General features: G+C 35.4%; 1 protein-coding gene across 2 annotated transcripts; it reads right to left on the bottom strand.

Annotated features, from left to right (window-relative positions):
* Nucleotides 1-99: 99 nt before the first annotated feature.
* On the bottom strand, nt 100-18,017 carry Cisd1 (CDGSH iron sulfur domain 1). 2 transcript variants are annotated; one of them, XM_026409046.2, is made up of 4 exons: nt 17,833-18,017; nt 11,103-11,267; nt 10,012-10,217; nt 100-1,037 (listed from the first exon to the last, which is right to left on the bottom strand). In XM_026409046.2, exons 2-4 carry the CDS (start codon nt 11,107-11,109, stop codon nt 948-950), a joined length of 303 nt encoding a protein of 100 aa, XP_026264831.1. In that variant the 5' UTR covers nt 11,110-11,267; nt 17,833-18,017; the 3' UTR covers nt 100-947. The 2 variants fall into 2 exon arrangements, with proteins under 2 accessions (XP_026264831.1, XP_026264830.1); XM_026409045.2 differs by lacking the exon at nt 11,103-11,267 and having other exon boundaries at nt 17,833-18,012.
* Nucleotides 18,018-18,485: the final 468 nt, after the last annotated feature.

Raw genomic sequence — 18,485 nt, 5'->3', positions numbered from 1 at the left:
AGAGAGAGAGAGAGAGAGAGAGAGAGAGAGAGAGAGAGAGAGAGAGAGAGAGAGAGAAAGACAGAGAGAGAGAGAGAGAGAGAGAGAGAGAGAGAGAGAGAATTTTTAACATTTTATTTCTTAGTGTTCGGCAGACACAACATCTTTGTTGGTATGTGGTGCTGAGGATCGAACCCAGGCCGCACGCATGCCAGGCGAGCGCGCTACTGCTTGAGCCACATCCCCAGCCCAAGGAGCATTACATTTTAAGACATTCTTCATGACTACTTTTAACCTATTTTCACTGTGATCTAAATTCCTACTATTTGTTCTTTTAATGGATCAATTAAATATCCATAAAGATAAACACAAAGGAAGTTGCTGCCCCTTTATTACTGACCTGGTCAACTTATAATTAAGTAGAGTGACATTCATAGTTCATTTTGACTGAAAATACAGAAGCTGTATTTTCTTAGTGTTATTACCACTGTCAAGAAGAAAATCAAGGTTATAACAGGTTTTTCTTAAGACTATACTACAAAATTAATGTAGCTTAATCACACCCTGTTCACTTTCTAGGTCAAATAAGCAATATGAAAAGGTGATAAAATTTTCTTTGAAACTTCCAAGTACAATCTGCATATACATGATTTTCAGAATAATTTAATACACCAACCTCAAGATACAACTATAGTCTAATACCATTATTTTAAATTTAAAGAAACGGATCCTTACAAGACCAAAATAACCCACAGGCCATAAGGTTGGTTTTCCTTTTTTGTTTAAACAAATGTGCACCACGATGTTTCAACAAGTAAGGCAAATGCCATGAATGTGAAAGGTGAGGTTTGCAATATACCACACATCTAGAACCCAGGGGAGGTAAATTAGACAGAAGTGGTAGTCATTCTAATTAAATAATCAGGTAACATCATGACAAGTTGGTCTGCAGCATCAAAACTGTCCATTTAACTTTCTTTTTTCTTGACAATCAGAGGTCCCACGTTGTCTCCAGTCTCTTCGTTATGTTTTGTGTGAGAACCATCACAGAATGGAAACTAGAAGAGAAAGAGAGAATGTGAAACATCTAATCCCCAAACAGTATATAGTGCTTGGCAGAACTGGAGTGATGTTTAATTTACACATCAGAACTTAAAATTGATTTTTTTTGAAACTTTAAGAAGCACATGCAAAATACACATACTGAGTAGGAGGAAGAAATCCCTTAGGGATAAGACACATCAGGAGTTGAATTTCACTAATATTTGATTATAGATGCTGCAAACCTATTTCAGTCTATATACTAGTTATGTTTCCAGTGAACTATGTTCATTGCCTACTTGTTTTTTTTTTATTTTTTGGCAGACACAACATCTTTGTTTGTATGTGGTGCTGAGGATCGAACCCTGGCAGCACGCATGCCAGGCGAGCGCGCTACCACTTGAGCCACATCCCCAGCCCTCATTGCCCATTTGTAAGGATTAATCTTTTTCTTCATCCTTGGTGCTGGGTTCAAACCTAGAGCCTTGTGCATGCTAGGCAACCAGTGAGCTACACCCCTAGCACTATTAGTAAGATTTTATTTATTTAAAATTAGCTTGTATGCTATCTCTACTGACCATCTTTGCAGTAATCTTTCCCCCAATCTTTAATTTCTTTACTTTCATACCACTATGTTACTATTTCCCTTTTCCCATTGTTCATAGAGGCATCTACAGTTGTGATGACTATATATAAATTACCAGTTTCTATTTTTTTGTCCACGATTTTACATTTTAGTTGTAACTGGTCTTTTTGGTATCTAGTGGGAGGAAAGGAACAAAATGAAATCTTTTAAAAAAAATATTTATTTTTTAGTTTAGTTGAACACAATGCCTTTATTTATTTTTATGTGATGCTGAGGATCGAACCCAGCACCTTGCATGTGCTAGGTGAGTGCTCTGCCGCTGAGCCAACCCCAGTCCCAAAACTAAATTTTTAATAGTACTTCCCAGAGTATCCCAAAGAAGCTGAATCCTGCAAGTTATTCTGATTTAGTTTCCTTCTGTTTAAAACACATATATAGCTCTTGAGCCATAGCATATTTTTTTATTTTGAAGAAGTCGTTTTGTAAAAAACCATTATTATTAACCTAGAATTTCCAAAATTGCCTGGATTATGGGCATTTTTAACTTTGATATCCATCATCACAGAATTATGTAGGGCATATTTTGCAAAATGCTGTTTAGGAGCCTGTTGCTTCAATATTACTAGAGGCTGTCACTTTTCAAATTGTTATATCTTTATTCATAATTTTATCAAAATAAAATCATATAAAAATAAGTTCCAGTATTTGATAGGGTGAATTTTCCTTCATTATTCTTCTTTGCTAACTTTATTATGTTTTATTTATTCTTCTAGATAAGCTTGAGAATTTTTTTGCCTTATTTCTCTTGTAGTTTTCATTTTCAGTTTCCATGCACATTCTTCTAAGATTATTTCTGTTGTTATTTTATATGTCTTCATATCATTTCCAAATATAGTTCTAGTTAGATATATTCTCATATCTGAATATTCTTGCTGTATATCATTTGTTTTTTGCAACCATATCCTTTCTATTGTTAAAAGATAAAAATAAGAATTCAATAACATTTCTGGTGACTCCTCAGGATTTTATACTTAGGAGGTCCACTTATCAGTAAATTCTTTGTTTCCTTTTATATTTGTACATTTCATTTCTATTTAACATCAAACCGTGAGAGCTAGCATTTATTTTTCTTGATATTTTGAACTATACTCTAGAATCTGGGAGCTTCATGGTTTAATAGAAGGTATACTGTGTCATTCAAGTTTATTCAGAAGAGTAATGTAACAGTGCCTTGCCCTTCAAATAACAATCACTTCATTACTTAAATGAACAAAGTATAATTTCTGAGACTTGAAACCTGACTATGATGGCACATAATCTCAAACTATGATACTCCAAAGCCTCAATTCTAAGATTAAAATAATATTTGACTGATGTTATAGAAATCCCATCTTAATTTAACTATTGGTACATAATTAAAACAGGCAATAAATTAATTAAAAATTATAGGAAAATTCAAGATATGAGCATATCTTAAATTTCTAGACATAAGTCTATCTTGGTGTAGATGGCAGTGCAAATGTAATGTATGAAAAGACTATATATTTCTTTTTTTAGATCACTAGGATATAGCATATGTTCATAATAAAAATAAGTCCTTGTAACAAAAACAGTTTTTTTCTTGGAATAGATGAGGAAAGAGGCTATAAAGAGCAAACTAAAATGTATCCCATATCAGAGGTCAGCATTTCAAAGTGACATGTTTGATAAACAAACAGATACTTTTATAGTAAGAATAAAAGTTTACGTTGTAAAAGACTTCATTTTTATAAATAGCACACACAAAGCATTTTAGTACAGTTTTATTTACATGGATTATAAAATATATTTCTGAAAATGAAACATTTCTAAATAAAAGGCCTCAACTAACTTATTGAAATGGCACACTTAATTTTTGTTTTTATCTCTTCAAAAACTAACTTTTTTTCTCATACTACTTCCTCCAGAAACAAGAATCAAGAATAGGAAGAGTGATTTATAAAGAAATATACAAAGAAAATCTTGTTTTCTCTTGAGATACCGAGATCAAAAACAGGGCCTTATGTTTGCTAGGCACAGAGATGCATCACCAGCTCCAAAAAAAAAAGTTATAATATTAAGAAAGTCAACATTTAAAGTTTGAATATTCTTTTTTCTAATAATCTATTTCTGCCTAAAAACTGAAATTGGCCTGTTTCTTCATGTTCAAACAAAAAATAAACATTTCTTTAAAAAGTGGCAAGAAGGGCTGGGTGCAATAGCACACACCTGTGATCCCAGCAGCTCAGAAGGCTGAGGCAGGAGAATTGAAAGTTCAAGGCCAGCCTTGTCAATTTAGGGAGACACCTTGTCAAATGAAAATAAAAAGGACTGGGGTATAGTACCAGTGGTGAAGTACCCCTGGGTTCGAACATCCTAGCCAAAGGGTGGGGGGGGGGAAGGAGTAATAAATCCTCGATACTTGTTAATAAACTTTAATAGGTTTATAGTATATGATGCTTTTATATCTTTAAAATGTAAACTCGGGCCTGGCAGTGGTGGCTCATGTCTGTAATCCCAGCTACTTAGGAGGATGAGACAGGAGGAGTGCAAGTTTGAGGCTGGGCCGAGCAACTTGGCAAACCCTGACTCAAAATAAAAAGCAAAAAAGCAAAAAACTGTGGACGAAGCACAGTTGTAAAGTGCCTTTGGGTTCAATCCTTAGTACCAAAAGAAATGTAAACTAGGTATTAAAATTAATTTTGTTCAGCAACACTTTTTTTTTTTTTTCCAGTGTTGGGGATGGAACCCAGGGCCTCACACATGCCAGGCAAGTGCTCTACTACTGAGCTACATCCACAGTACACCACTGCACTTGGCTACAAAAATGCATGAAAATCGATTTCAGTTCATAATCTCCCATTTTCTCTCCTGTCCTCCCTTTCCTCTCCCATTCTCCTTCATCTACCCTACTAGATTCACTTTTGTTCTTCTATTAATTTATATTTGATTGATTCTTTATGTTATCCTTACAGATGCCTTTTAAAAAATATTTTATTAGTTGTTTGTGGCTTTATTTTTATGTGGTGCTGAGAATTGAACCCAGTGCCTCACACATGTTAGGCAAATGTCCTGCCACTGAGCCACAACCCCAGCCCTATAGATGCCTTTTAATGGTACTTTCTTTTATCACTTGACTCCAAAATTTACTGTACTAAATCAGAACATGCCCCATTCAGTGCAGATTTCTAATTTTAAGTTGATGAAAAGGCTAAAAACTTTTTTTCAATGGAGAACTAAAATGGGTAATTTCAAAATAGGATCATTAATTTCTTAATACAATATACATGGTAATAAAATATATTTAAATTAATCCAGAATTCTTAATATAGTATAAGTGAATGAATGTTACTTGGCATTCAAATTCAAAAGGCAAATTATATAAAAATATTGATGTATTTCAGGGAGTGCCTTGCTTGATATTTCTATGCAAGAGAAAGAAAATGTGTAGTGAATATATATATGCTTTCAAACATATCTTCATAAAGAGTTTTTGTATTAAATAGCAATGGAATAAAAACAAATTTTGAAATTTGTTCAAAATTTAAACTTCTGAAATTAAAAATTCTAAATTATGTTTAACTTAAACAAAAAACTCAAAGGGTATTTTAATTCAGTTGACATACTGCCAAATTTCTTGTAAGATGCCAGTATTTCTTTATTATCAAAACCGGAGAAAGTTTGTTAATCAAATTGCCTCAATTTCCTGGGTGTACATAAAATAAACACTCTACTATTAACCCAATATGAAAACTATAAATCTTTAAAACTGGGAAAAAGAGTGTGAGAAAAGGTTAGAATGAAAGAATAAGTACAAAAATATCAAAGATCCTTGCTCTTTCCTTGGAAAGATAGTAACACTCTCAGGGTCTTCATAAAAAACACAAGGCGCAAGATTTGTTTTTTTAATGACCCCTACGTCTTGTGTCTTTTTCAAGAAGTTTCAAAATAGAAATAAATGCTCTTCTCTGTGTCTTCTGAAACACTTAAAAAAAAAAAAAAAGAAACTATCATATTATCTTCCTCTTCCAAACTTTATTTATTATTATTATTTTTTTGTGTGTGGTGCTGGGGATTCAATCTAGGACCTTGCACCTACTATACAAGAACTCTACCACTAAGCTATACCCCAGTCCTAAACTTTGTACTTTTAATGGGAGTTTTGATGCTATGCTCCCAGGAAGTTACTTGGGGTCATTTTGGCTCATTACCATTACCTGAACTGAGAAATATGATTACTTTGGTTGAGAAAAAAAGTTAAAAGTAATGAGATCTTTGACACTACCTTAGAGAACAATATGACATTTTTTTTTACTCATTTTATGTCCTTAATGTAATAAAACACAAGATAGTGGATATAATATGAAAATACATACAGAGAAATTAAGATTTTACAAGACCATAAATCCAAAATTGGGTTTTCAAGAGATCTAACATTGGGAATATTGCTTCTGTGAAAAAATGGACTCAGTATAATACAACCTATTACTAAACCATTAATAGGATGGAAGCTTTCTCTCTTTCATTCATACACATACACCTTCACCAAAACAGAAGCCTGCTGTCACCACAATCACCACTACCTACAAAATTAAGGACTCAAACTCCCCAGGTTATAAATGACAGAAAATAATTCTACACACCACTTGATGTGGGGGGTGGGGGATGGGGGATGACAGAAATTTATAGCAAGACTATGGTGCACACTCTTCCCTCTCATGACAAACCTCTTTCATTTTCTTTTTGAAAGTGAGACCATCTCTTCTTTTATAAGGTAGAGTTTCACATGTATCCTCTCACTCTCTTTTCCTTTCGCCCCTTTTCAAGACACCACTATCCCAAATAGTACCTTTCCCTAAAGTTACTTTAACCTTTTCTGTACTGGCTCATTTCATTTTTACTTAAAATATGGATAGCCCTTTTGTAAAATACTACAAAATAGGCCAGTTTCTGAAACAGCAGACAGCATATCAAGTCTGGAAAGAGAGAAGGAATGGAGTATGTTAAACAACGCAATTACTGTGCATCAGTAAGAGATCTGATTCAATTAGGTATGGGTGATTGCATCTTAAGAATATCTGTATCACACGATATTTTTTGATTGGTAAAAAGGAGCTTAGATTTTGTTATTTATAAATACAACTGGTTTGAATGAGGGAAAAATGAATATAATTCAATACAACCATTTCAACAAAGGTGTTAATTTTAAGTCTTATGTTAGTCAGCCAGTAAATGTGTCACTTGGCAGCTGTGTGATAACCTTTGGAACCTGAGGTATGTGGGGAGTTTCCAAAGGTGTCTGAAGAGTAAGAACATTCATTACCTTGAATATATATTCAAAGTGAATCCTTAATTGAGTCATGCAGGAATAACAAGTACCCAAGACTCAAGTGAAAATTCATAACTGGCAAATCCTACATGCAAAGGGGATTACTGAATGCCCATAGACTCCCTCTTCTAACCCTCTGGGAACTCTATAAAATGAAAGAATAATAGTGGAATGTTTTGTTGAATTATAAAGTCTAATAAACATTTAAACCACTAGCTTGTGTCCATTTGTGATCCTTCTTGTCATAAAAATTGAGATCCTAGTTGAAGAAAATCCATATTTACTTTATTGGACACTTTTACCTCTGGGAAAACCCAATCAACCCAATCAAAGGAAAACTCTCCTTATCTCAAAGCGATGCTTTATTAAAGTTCCCTCAAGCAGTTACCTTATTTTTCTTTCCTTCACTATTTATATTTACTGTAATTTTGACATAGACTTGTAGCATTTCTTTATTAGTAACTCACATTTTAACCTACTTGGACACAGTGTTTAATCATTCTGTTGAAATGCCACCAAAGGTCAAATGCCTACTTGTTTAATCCAACTGTTCTACTACAATAGTTTATTCACCTGATTGTTTTTGTTTTTGTATAGGCAGATGTTCACTAATAATCTTTGAGAATTTTCCATTTCCACTTTAAAGCCACAATATTTTTAGTTTTATTGTAATCCCTCTGGCCTATTTCACCTCCTCAATTGACTCTTGTTCCTCCTTCCAAAATGCAAAAAATTCTCTAAGATTTCATACTTAGCTTTTGATTTTTATCAGTATCAAGGATCAGTTACATTCTTACACTTGACTCATCAGTTTTGCTGATTTCTATCTCCAACCCTGATGTCTCAGCTGTACTCCCACATTTTAGATCATCTGCTGTACATTTCCATTCAACTGTCACCTCAAATCCACTCTTTGAAATTGAACTTGTTATTGCTGTTCTGGAAAATTGTTTTTTTTTTCCTGAATTCCTTATTTTTGCTAATGACAATCTGTCTAATCTCCACCTTTGGTTCCTTTAGTTTTGCTCCCCCAATCATCCATACACAAGTCACTAAATTTGGCTGATATTTCCCTCAAAATGTTTAACTGTTTGTTTCTCCCCCCACAGGTAGCACTCTGGTGTACGTATCATAACTTTATGTCTGAAATCCCTGCTGAAAACTATGTACCCTACCACTTCTGCATGCCTGGAAGGACAAATTCCTTACACTGTCACTCAGGATTCTCCTCAATTTAGGTTTATTCCCTGGGGGAAAGAGGAGCTTGTGCAAGGACCAGACTAGGGTTTTCACCCTATACACCTTTCCTCATATGAGCCTTTTATTGAAGATTTTGAAAATGGGTTCCTAATACTTGCAGTATATTCATATACCAGTTATCTTTTCAGGGGCAATTTAATTCCCAAACATAAATTATTCCCAGAAAATTTTAGTCCATGGTGTAAGCTCTTTCTTTTCTCTTATTTAAAACATTTGTATTGCATTTATTATACTCTTCCAAGAAAACTACTGTTTTACTATATATATGTACATATATATAGTAAGCAGTAAATGAACTTATATTTAAGATCATTAACTGAAGATCTATTGCAACACCAACAGAAATTCTGTAATTTTGAAATGCATTACTTTTCATATTTTAATGAGCAAAAAGAGAATGGGACCTACTATAGACAAGGTTTGTTTAAAAACAAACCAAGTTTAGTCTATTGAATACTATTAAGAGATTATTTTCTAGCAACCCCACAAGTACTTACTAGGAAGCCTATTCTAAATATACAGTGTTATTCTTAAGGTATAATTTGTTGTAATGGGTCTGTTAATTTTTGGTTCATATTCCATATATTCATCAATTTCTGAACACAGTAACAAAATCTAGCTCTGTATCACTGGATTGTACATAGATCAGTTTGGGAGAAATAGATTCGAGAAAGATACTTTTTAGAACCAAGCTCACAGTTTCTTCCACATTTTAAAAAAATTTTTTTTAGTTGTCAATGGACTTTATTTATACGCAGTGCTGAGAATTGAACCTAGTGCCTCACACATCCTAGGCAAGCACTCTAGCACTGGGCCACAATTCCAGTCCTCTTCCACATTTTTGATAATATGATTCATTAAAATGGTTCTTCACTGTGGGAAGGATCACCAACATAATGTACTTTCAAAAATGAAAGTACATTAATTTTAATTTTTTTTCAGAACTTGGTTAAACCCATAGCTCTGTGCATACTAGGCAAGAACTCTAATATTGAGCTATACTCCCACCCCAGAAACATCAGTTTTTTTTTTTTTTAAATCTTTTACTATTATTTTTGGTGAAACAAATTTTACTTGAATGCTAATAATGGTAGCACATATGATGTTTTCACTGTATTTCAGAAATTCTGAAGTCATTCAAGAAAAAGATGAACCCAGGAGAGGATTCTATTGTCTGGCTCACTAGCTGCCATCATATCTAAACCTGAAAAGGTACCTACGTAGGTGACATTTCCACAAGAAATCTAAAATACAATTCTCATAAAATAAATAAGATTTTAAAGAATCTTGTATTGTTAGATTTTTAATTAAAGGAGTTAACAGCTGATAGAAGGTTTAGGATGCCAATAAGATAGGGTAATTTTCAAGTTTCTTTTGAAATTTCTGAAAACTTGTCCTAGTATCCAGAGCTGTTAATCTTAAAAAAAAAAAAGAAAAAAAAAAGTATTTCTTTTGTTTCTTGTTGTACTCAAGCTGCACACTCCCATTTCCTGGGATAGAGGAAACTAAGATCCACTTGGAGAGGAAATCCTAAGAGTAAATTAAAGAGATTTTTCTCTTTTATTTGGTCAAGAATATGGTTGCATTCACCTGAACTCAGTTGAATGTATGGTATAATTTGACTGAATGGTAGTTATATATATGTTAGTAGTAAATATATGGAAAATAGAAGAACAGGATGCAATAAAAAAAAAAAAAGAAAAAAGGTGTCTTCACAGTCTGGTAATACAAGTTTGACAGAGTAGATTAAAAAGAAATGTTACATTAATAACAGCTTTGTATGACCCATTATCCTTACCTTTTTGGACCTCCAGCAACGGCAGAACACAGCTTTATCTCCCAAATCCTCCATGTCAAAAGCATGTACTATCTTGGGATTGTCTTTCTGGATGTGAAGATTTACCATTGCTTTATTGCTATGATCTTTGACATAGAATCTCTTGTAAGCTAAGTAACCAATTGCAGCCGTCCCAGCAGCAATGGTAACTGCTGCAATCCATTCAACTGGGGCAGGGAAGAAAAAGAGGAATAATTACCCAAACCAAAATACACACTAAAAATCATTCACAAATGTTTAGGAAATTCAGTTTTTGAATATTAAGGAGTGCAACAATCAAAGATTTTCAATGTTACCAAAATGACCAGAACATGCTGGTGTAATAGTGAGGGCTGAGGAAAGTCCCAACAAAGGTCTAAGGCAGTTATATATTTTCTATTGAGTGATGAAAGTGAAATTAAGATAGAAGAGGGAAACAAAGGTTATTTTCCCTTCTTTAAGACAGAGAAGCAAAAACAAGGCTTAATCTTTCTCAAAGTGTTCATAAACAGATTTTTAAATAATTTGGGCCTGCAGGTATACACTGCTTAAAAGAAAACACAAAAACCTGCAAAGTAAAATTTTAGATCACAAACAAACAACAACAACAACAACAAAAAAAAAAAAACAGGAGGAGATTATGTTAGCAAAATGACTCATTAGTGTTCATTTAAATAGCTAGTTCCTTAGTGATTTTAAAATGATTTTATCAAAACTTAATTCTAATTACACACAGAATCAGTATTCAAATAAAAAAAACACGAAAAGAACACAAAACAAAACCACTCCTAAAGCTAAACATTCAAAGGAATATATCTTGCAGAATTCTAAGTTTCAAAGTCATTCAGAAGTCTGTTTTTCAAAGTTTCAAAGTGCTTTCTCATTAAAATAAAAATCAGAACATACAAATTTCACATAAAATGTGATTAATATAATTATAGTCTCATTTAATAAATTCAAATTTCTATTAACCACAAGTGGATGATTATCTGAATTCCCCACAAACTCCATTTTTAATTTAATGATATTATTCTCCTTTCTAATTATAATAGTAATAAATGTGTTTGACTAACAGGCCATTTACTTATTCTCTTTGCGTAGCTCTTCAAGGAATTCTTAGAAACCCAAATGCTTAATGACTACCCCAGCTCCAGGCAGTGATGGAGAGAAGAAAGTTCTGCATAATCTGGTTAGTCTCAGCCTCAGATGAGAGTTGTCTATTCTCAGCATGGAGTGGGCTGCAGGATGATATTGAACAGGGGTCAGGAAAAACACAGTGCACTGCTTCCCAGCACTTCCTGAGTCACATCTTCATAGTGTTTGAAATAAGTTCCCAGACTATCAAATAAAGCCCTAGGGAGATTAAGTACAAAAAACACATTCCAAGGCCAAATAAAAACACATAAGGAGTTAGTAACCATATGGCTTATTTGCATTACTGTGGTCAAATTTCCTATTTCACTAATGTGATCAGTCACCATACCTAACATTGTCTCATGTGTAATTGTAGCTCAATCTTAACTCTAAACTGGAAAGGAAATATATCATTCCCATACTTAATTCCTTTTATCTTGGACTTCCAGTTTACTTAATAATTTTGTCTGTAACAAATTTTTCTAATTAATAATTTTGTTTTTAACCAATGTTTCTAATTACCATGTTCTATGGATTTTATTTTCAACTTCAGTATTTTTTTGTTTTTTGTAATACTGGGGATCGAACCTTCAGCCTCTTGTATGCTAGGCAAGTGCTCTACTACTGAGCTACATCCCTAGCCCAGTATTCTTTCTAAAGAAATTTAGATTGTTTTCTTTTCCACAACACTTCCATTCTTTCATTGCTATAACCCCCTAAGATAAACATTAACTGACACTTTGTCCTTCCCAGGTGCTGCATGACTGAGAAAACTAGTCATTTGACAGTGTTAAACCTTTGGCCTCATCAGAAGTTGTTTTAAAGTACACTCTTCCTGTAGATTTCTCTTGAAATTTTAGTGCTGTTTCATGGTATTATCCTGTGGTATTTCCAAGCAGGGCTGCAACTTTGCTGTGATTTCTACCTTGATCTGTGATCTTTCTTTTTGATGCATTATTTACTATGGAACTTTCTTGAAAAAATATTCTCTGTTAGGAGCTACGTCTACTTAGCTAATGGAAAGACACTCTGAATAGCTAAAGTATCTATTTAAAAATGGACTAAAACATTGCTATGCACAGGATATGCTCAGTAATGTTTGCTGAATGTTGTCTTTAGTACAAACTTAAAATTTGAGGTCAATATTCCAGAAGACTAAATAACATAACTCACTAAAAGTGAATCTTATATTTTACTGTTTTACATGAATTTGGAAGTGCTTTCTGACATATCTGTTTTAATGGTGCTTACATATTGCAAAAAATCCTGAGTTGGCTAGTTATTAGCTTAATGATACTAAAAAAAAATCCTATAGGAACTTCAACATCAAACTCACATCAGGTCAAAAGAATCTCTCCTAGCTGTTAGAACATTCTTTTCTCATATTACTAACTGAATTCATTTAGTGACTTAAAAAAAAACTTTTTTTTAACCTCCCCTGGATTTTGTGATGGTAAAATAAATGACAGAATAACTGGCATAGAAAAGAGGCAATACTGCCAAGTATCATTTAAATAAATGAGTGCTGAGTGGCTGCTCCATGGGGAAATCAAAAAATACTCTCTGATGCTACCCCTATCATGGGTCACTTATGCTGTAAACAATTATCACAGTACCATGTGTTAGAAAAATAGCTTTGTATTTGCTCCAAATAAGTATTTTAGAATCACGGAGCTACATAATATCTTAAGAATTTCCCCTTTTTCTCTCCCCAAATTCTATTTCCTTTTTTTCTCTTCCCAAATTCTAATTCTCTAATCTCATTTGGGGACAAAAGTAAGAGTTCCCAGAAGTAACAAAAGAGTTGCTATTTTATCATTTCATTACTGTGGCCTGAATCAGTCTCTTCTGGCAAAAAAGTGAATTTCACTGACTACTCTAGGGAAAAGAAGTGGAAAAAAAGCTAGACAGAGATAAACAAAAATGATGGTAGATTTAAAAATCAACAATTAGGGGAGAGAAAAAACTGAAAACTTGAGTCAACAAATAACAAAACCCAGTGACATTTAGTACTCGATAGGTATATGCCTATTAAGAAAAGTCATGCTGCCTATAATACCCAGCAACTCCAGAGGTGGAAGCAGGAAGATCACAAGTTCAAGGTCAGCCTGAGCCATTTAGAGAAACCCTGCCTCAAAATAAAATATACAAAGGACTGGGAATGTAGCTCTGTGGTAGAATGTTCCTGGGTTCAAGTCCTAGTATAAGCAGAGGTGGGGGAAGAATAACCTCAGAGGCAAAAAGGGACTTTACCAAGACTCAATACTTAAAAATATTTTGTCAGTTGGCATCTTTCAGACTCTGGGTTAGAACTGGGTAGCTCCAAATCTTCAGCATTTCATTTTTCCCCCCTTTTTCTGGCTTATCTTCATTTTGCTTTTTCTGTAGATATTTCTCATGGTGCAGTTATTCCTATAGTTAGATTGAACCCACTCTACCCAATTCTGTTTAATAAATTATCTTCCATTAAAGAACATAAACATTTCTAAACTCCCCCTTTCTTCCCTTGGACTATTAGATAATCTCTAGACTTCTCTCAAAATTATTCAGAGATGGAGAAAACACGGACTTGACCCCGAATCCCACACCCTTATTTACAACCCATTCCTCAGATTCGAATCCCACACCCTTATTTACAACCCATTCCTCAGATTTTCTTTATCATGAGGATTATTTTTTTCTTTAAGTTGGAAATCTCACCCTTCTTCTTTTCTTTCAGCCCCTTTTCTGCCTCAAACTGCCTTCTCCTACCTACTGTCAACTGCCACAGAATCAGAACATTCTTTTCTATCAGGAGAGGGGGAAGGGAGCTCTGTTGAAACCCAGTCTTCCCTGAGATTTTGCACAGACTGGAGGTGGTGCCTGGTAATGTTTTCTTCTCAAGGCTTGGTGTACTGGTGGAGTTCAATGTGAGTTGAGTAGAAGTAAAGGACTAATTTGAATTTGCAATTTCATCTGTCAGGCCTTAACTGTCTTATCACTCCTATACCAAATGTCTTACCCTTATACCAAATGACTTATCTTTGCCTTTCTCTTAACCTACTGTAGTAAAGTGTGGAATTTACTTCTTCAGATAAAAACCAAAAAAATAAAATAAAAAAACCCCCCAACAGGGGCTGGGGATGTGGCTCAAGCGGTAGCGCGCTCGCCTGGCATGCATGCGGCCCAGGTTCGATCCTCAGCACCACATACCAACAAGAATGTTGTGTCCGCCGAGAACTAGAAAATAAATATTGAAAATTCAAAAACAAAAACAAAAACAAAAAAAAACCCCAACAAACAAGAAACCCTTTAGTACGGAATATTTCAGACACACATAGAGACCATGCAGGATAAAGAAAAATTCATTTACTCTCATCAAGTTCCAATAATTATCAACAGATGACCAATCTTGTTTTGCCCATAGCTCCAAATCCCACCCTCTCATTATTTATTTGTTGTTTATAACCCATCGGAGCTACACCTTTATCCTCAGTATGATTTACATATCCTTTCTCAGAAAAAAAGAATTCCTTAAAGCATTACTTTCAATGAATTTAATCAATTTGGTGAAGTTAAATGAGGTGGGAAATTATGAATTAGTTTCAATAAAATATATAAGGATACAAAAGTCAGACAAGATTTACATAAGGTTTGGGTTATATGCATTCTAATGATTAGGGTTTGGGATGGATAATGAAGGGGAAGGTGAACAGATAAATCTCTATTTTGTAACTTGGGGGTAAAGCCACTTGTGAGTATAAATGGTTTAAAGGAAAGGCTGGTTAAAGAAGCCCTTTTAAAATACTTAGTTCAATTGTTTTTTGCTTTTGTTTTTTCTTTCTAAAGATGAAGGCAAATTAGGCTGAAGAGAAGAAAACCATTATGAGGGGCTAAAGATTTAAAAGCGACAAGTATCAGTGAGGAGGCAAGAATTAAGGCATCTGGAGGATATGGGAAGAGAATGGCCTCAAGAATTATATTTTTCTTGTCAACAGAAGCAAAGGGGTTAAGGATGAGAATAGATTCAATGTCTCCTGGAGATATTAAATAGCCCGGTCAGTTCTGGAAGGTCCATTTAGAAGGCACAGGGAAGAATCCTAAGAGATTAGGGAAGCAGGCAGGAAATGCCACTTAGTGCTAAAAACTATAATGAATTAATGGTCTCATCAACCAAATCGACAAGAAGACCCATCACATGGGCAAAGATCTTTGACAGGACTTCAATTGCGATCACTCATTCTCATTGCCTACTTCCAGTCCTGGCCTGATCCCCATTTACTCTTATTTATAACCCACTCATTACTTTTTCTTTTTCCCTGAATATAAAGAATTCAGAATGTATATACATAAACTTTTACTTTTTATTCAACATATAAGTTATCATTGTCACATACTATGTTCTAAGCCTTTTATAATTATGAATTCACTTAATTGAGAACAGGTATGATCATCTTCCCCTAAATTAAAAGATCAAATTGATCTTCAAATCTATAGAAGCTAATAGGTTTGTTTTGAAAATTGAGTAGAGGGCTGGTATACTTGAGGCTCTGATTCCTAGTACCTCGAAAAAAAAAAGAGAGAAGAGAGAGGAGAGAGGAGAAAGAGAGAGAGGAGAGAGGAGAGAGAGGGAGAGAGAGGGGAGGGAGGGGGAGAGAGGGAGAGAGGGAGAGAGGGAGAGGGAGAGAGAGAGAGAGAGAGAGAGAGAGAGAGAGAGAGAGAGAGAGAGAAAGAAAGAAACAAACTTTAATGGGGTGTAGGGATGTTTATTCTTCCAAACCAAATTCTTTTCTGTTTTTACTTTGCCAGCCACTATATTTGAGAAGGAAGGTACTGGCAGAGAGATTTACAAAGCCTCTGGGCCTCTCCCTATGGCCCCCACAACAACCTTTATGCTTATCAGTGAAATAAAAAGTAGTTACTCCACATAATGAAGTTGTGTACTTAAAGTTTTAGTTAACAATCAGCTTCACCAAGTGATTTTGTATCCTTTACTCCATGAAAAACTAATGGAAAACTCATCCCTGAACTCCCTTATGTAAAGGCTTAAAAAACAAAAACAAAACACTTGTCTTGCTTACAGGAAAAATTAACCTGTACATAGTGATAAGAAGTCCTAGGGATTCCACAATATGCTACCTAAATGAAGTTCAATTGTGGTCATGGTTATTCAGGAGGCGTGGGCAGGAAGATGAAAAGTTTGACTAGCCTGGACAATTTAGAGAGACCTATCTCAAAATAAAAACAGATAAAGGGCTTGGGATGTAGATCACTTGCCTACCATGCATGAGGCCCTGGATTCAATCCCTAATACCACAACAAACAAGCCCCTGAAATAGAGTTAAATAGATTTCAATGCCTATTTACACAAAATGATCCCATATTTTAAACAAAAACACATTTTGGAATCTTTTGGCCCATGTGCAGTCTTTCTATAAAATTAAAAATATTGGCAGCATAAGTCACATGAGCATTTTATTTTATCCAAAGTCTTATTCTTGACAAAAGTTTTTATAAAAACAAACCACATATATAACTCGATATTTTAAATGTACAAGATGCCTCCAGATGATGATCCTTTCAAATAATTTTTGCAAATAATCACCTTTTTATTATTATTAACTTAGAAATGTTACTGATTTTTTCCCCTATCTTCCAAGTAAATTTTGTCAACAGAAGTAGAACTCTCCAACTTATGGACTATCTCTCTTTAATACAAAATTAGGGTTCAAGTTAGTAGGGGCTTATTACAGAACCTGGTACTACAAATGCTCAGAATTTATTGAATGAATCAATTGTACCAATTTTAATTACTTCTGGACAAGCTCTTTACCTTTACTGGATACATTTACAGGTAGCCAAACTTTGCATTTTATACCAGGACAGAGAGATCACATATATCATGTAGCATGAGGAGGGTGTTATATTAACAAATATAGTATTAATATTGTTATAAAGTGAACTTCACACTAGGCAAATTTTATAAATAATTCTCTTAACTTTAATTGGACTTTCTGCAAAAGTATTGTTTCCAAACGTTAGGTACTAGTACAGAGAAGGATGACTGTGGAAGCTGAAGGAAGGATCAAGGAACTTGGTTTTTAATCCTCTCTCTTGGACTACAGCCACCGAACGCCAGATGCAAGGGGCATAATAAAAAACTGGGAAAACAGAAGACCTTGGATTTGGTTTCTTCACCTTAAAAAAATCTGCAAAATTAAGATGTGATTAGTCATGCACGGCTTCAGGACTGCAGGAAATTAACTTTCTGGCTCCATGTCGATTTCAACGTGAGAAGGAGAACATGTTTGTTTTACCGCTCACCTTTCCTTTTTCTAGGCCCAGAGACTTAAGGACACAAAAGCAATTTGGGGGAAAACAAGAAAAGCCAGCAGCGAGATCAGTAAGTGTTAGGGTTTGACTAGTTGAGGGAAACAAGTATCAGAGCTGCGTAGACTACTGCATGGCCCCGCGCTACTTATGCCTAGTGACCATCCATCCACACCCTGACCTCGCTCCTTTTGCTGGTCCAGTCCAGAGCCCGCAGCCGGGCGGAGCGCATGTCCTTCTGCATCTCAAGGTTAAAGGACCTGCAGGCGTGTAGGACAGCGATAACAAACCACAAGAGCTGCGGGCGCCGCAACCGGTGCGCAGGCCGCCAGCCTCACCCGCTCCCAGGCCCCACTTCACCTCGTATGCTGGATTGGGAGGTCAGACCCATGGCTCTGTCACTCGCAAGGTGTATGCGCAGGACGCGGATCACAAATGGGCTCACACAGACCGCCGGAGTCAGAGCACCAGAAGCGTCCTAAGGGCACCGACTGGGGTTGCTACGGCGCAAGCGCCGACAGGCTGGAAGCACGTGTTTGTGTTCGCCCGGGGTTGATACTGAGCATGCGTGGACCTGTGTCCCGGGCCCTAAGGAAGTCTGGAATCCGGATTTTGACAGCTGCAGGAGGCGGGAGGAGGAAGACTTAGAGGGGCAGCCACTGAGTCTGCGCAATTCTGAAGGGCGGGGCCCTGGGAATAGGAAATCCAGGTCAGATTTTACATTTCTTCCAGGTGTGTGGGTTTCTGGTGGCGGGTACAGGTTCTTGCAAGACACTTCCCTTAACCAGATAACTAAGATATTACCTAAAATTTTCTTGCTTAGTTCTTGCATAATTTTTACATGTAAGGTCGGGTCCAGTTTTCATATAAGATGCCAGCGGCAAACACAGGCATCGATGATACAATCCTTTTCCAGAACCTCCCTTAGGTCCCGGTGTGCATCCACCTCTTCCTTCTGCTTTGACCTAGTTAATTATCCACCCAGGACCTTGGGGCGGGTGCTACCTAGAGGT

The sequence above is a fragment of the Urocitellus parryii genome, chromosome 5 (assembly GCF_045843805.1).
Source record: "Urocitellus parryii isolate mUroPar1 chromosome 5, mUroPar1.hap1, whole genome shotgun sequence".
Classification (NCBI taxonomy): Eukaryota; Metazoa; Chordata; class Mammalia; order Rodentia; family Sciuridae; genus Urocitellus; species Urocitellus parryii.
Note: the sequence above shows the minus strand (reverse complement) of the source record. Positions and strands in the feature narration are given on the sequence as shown.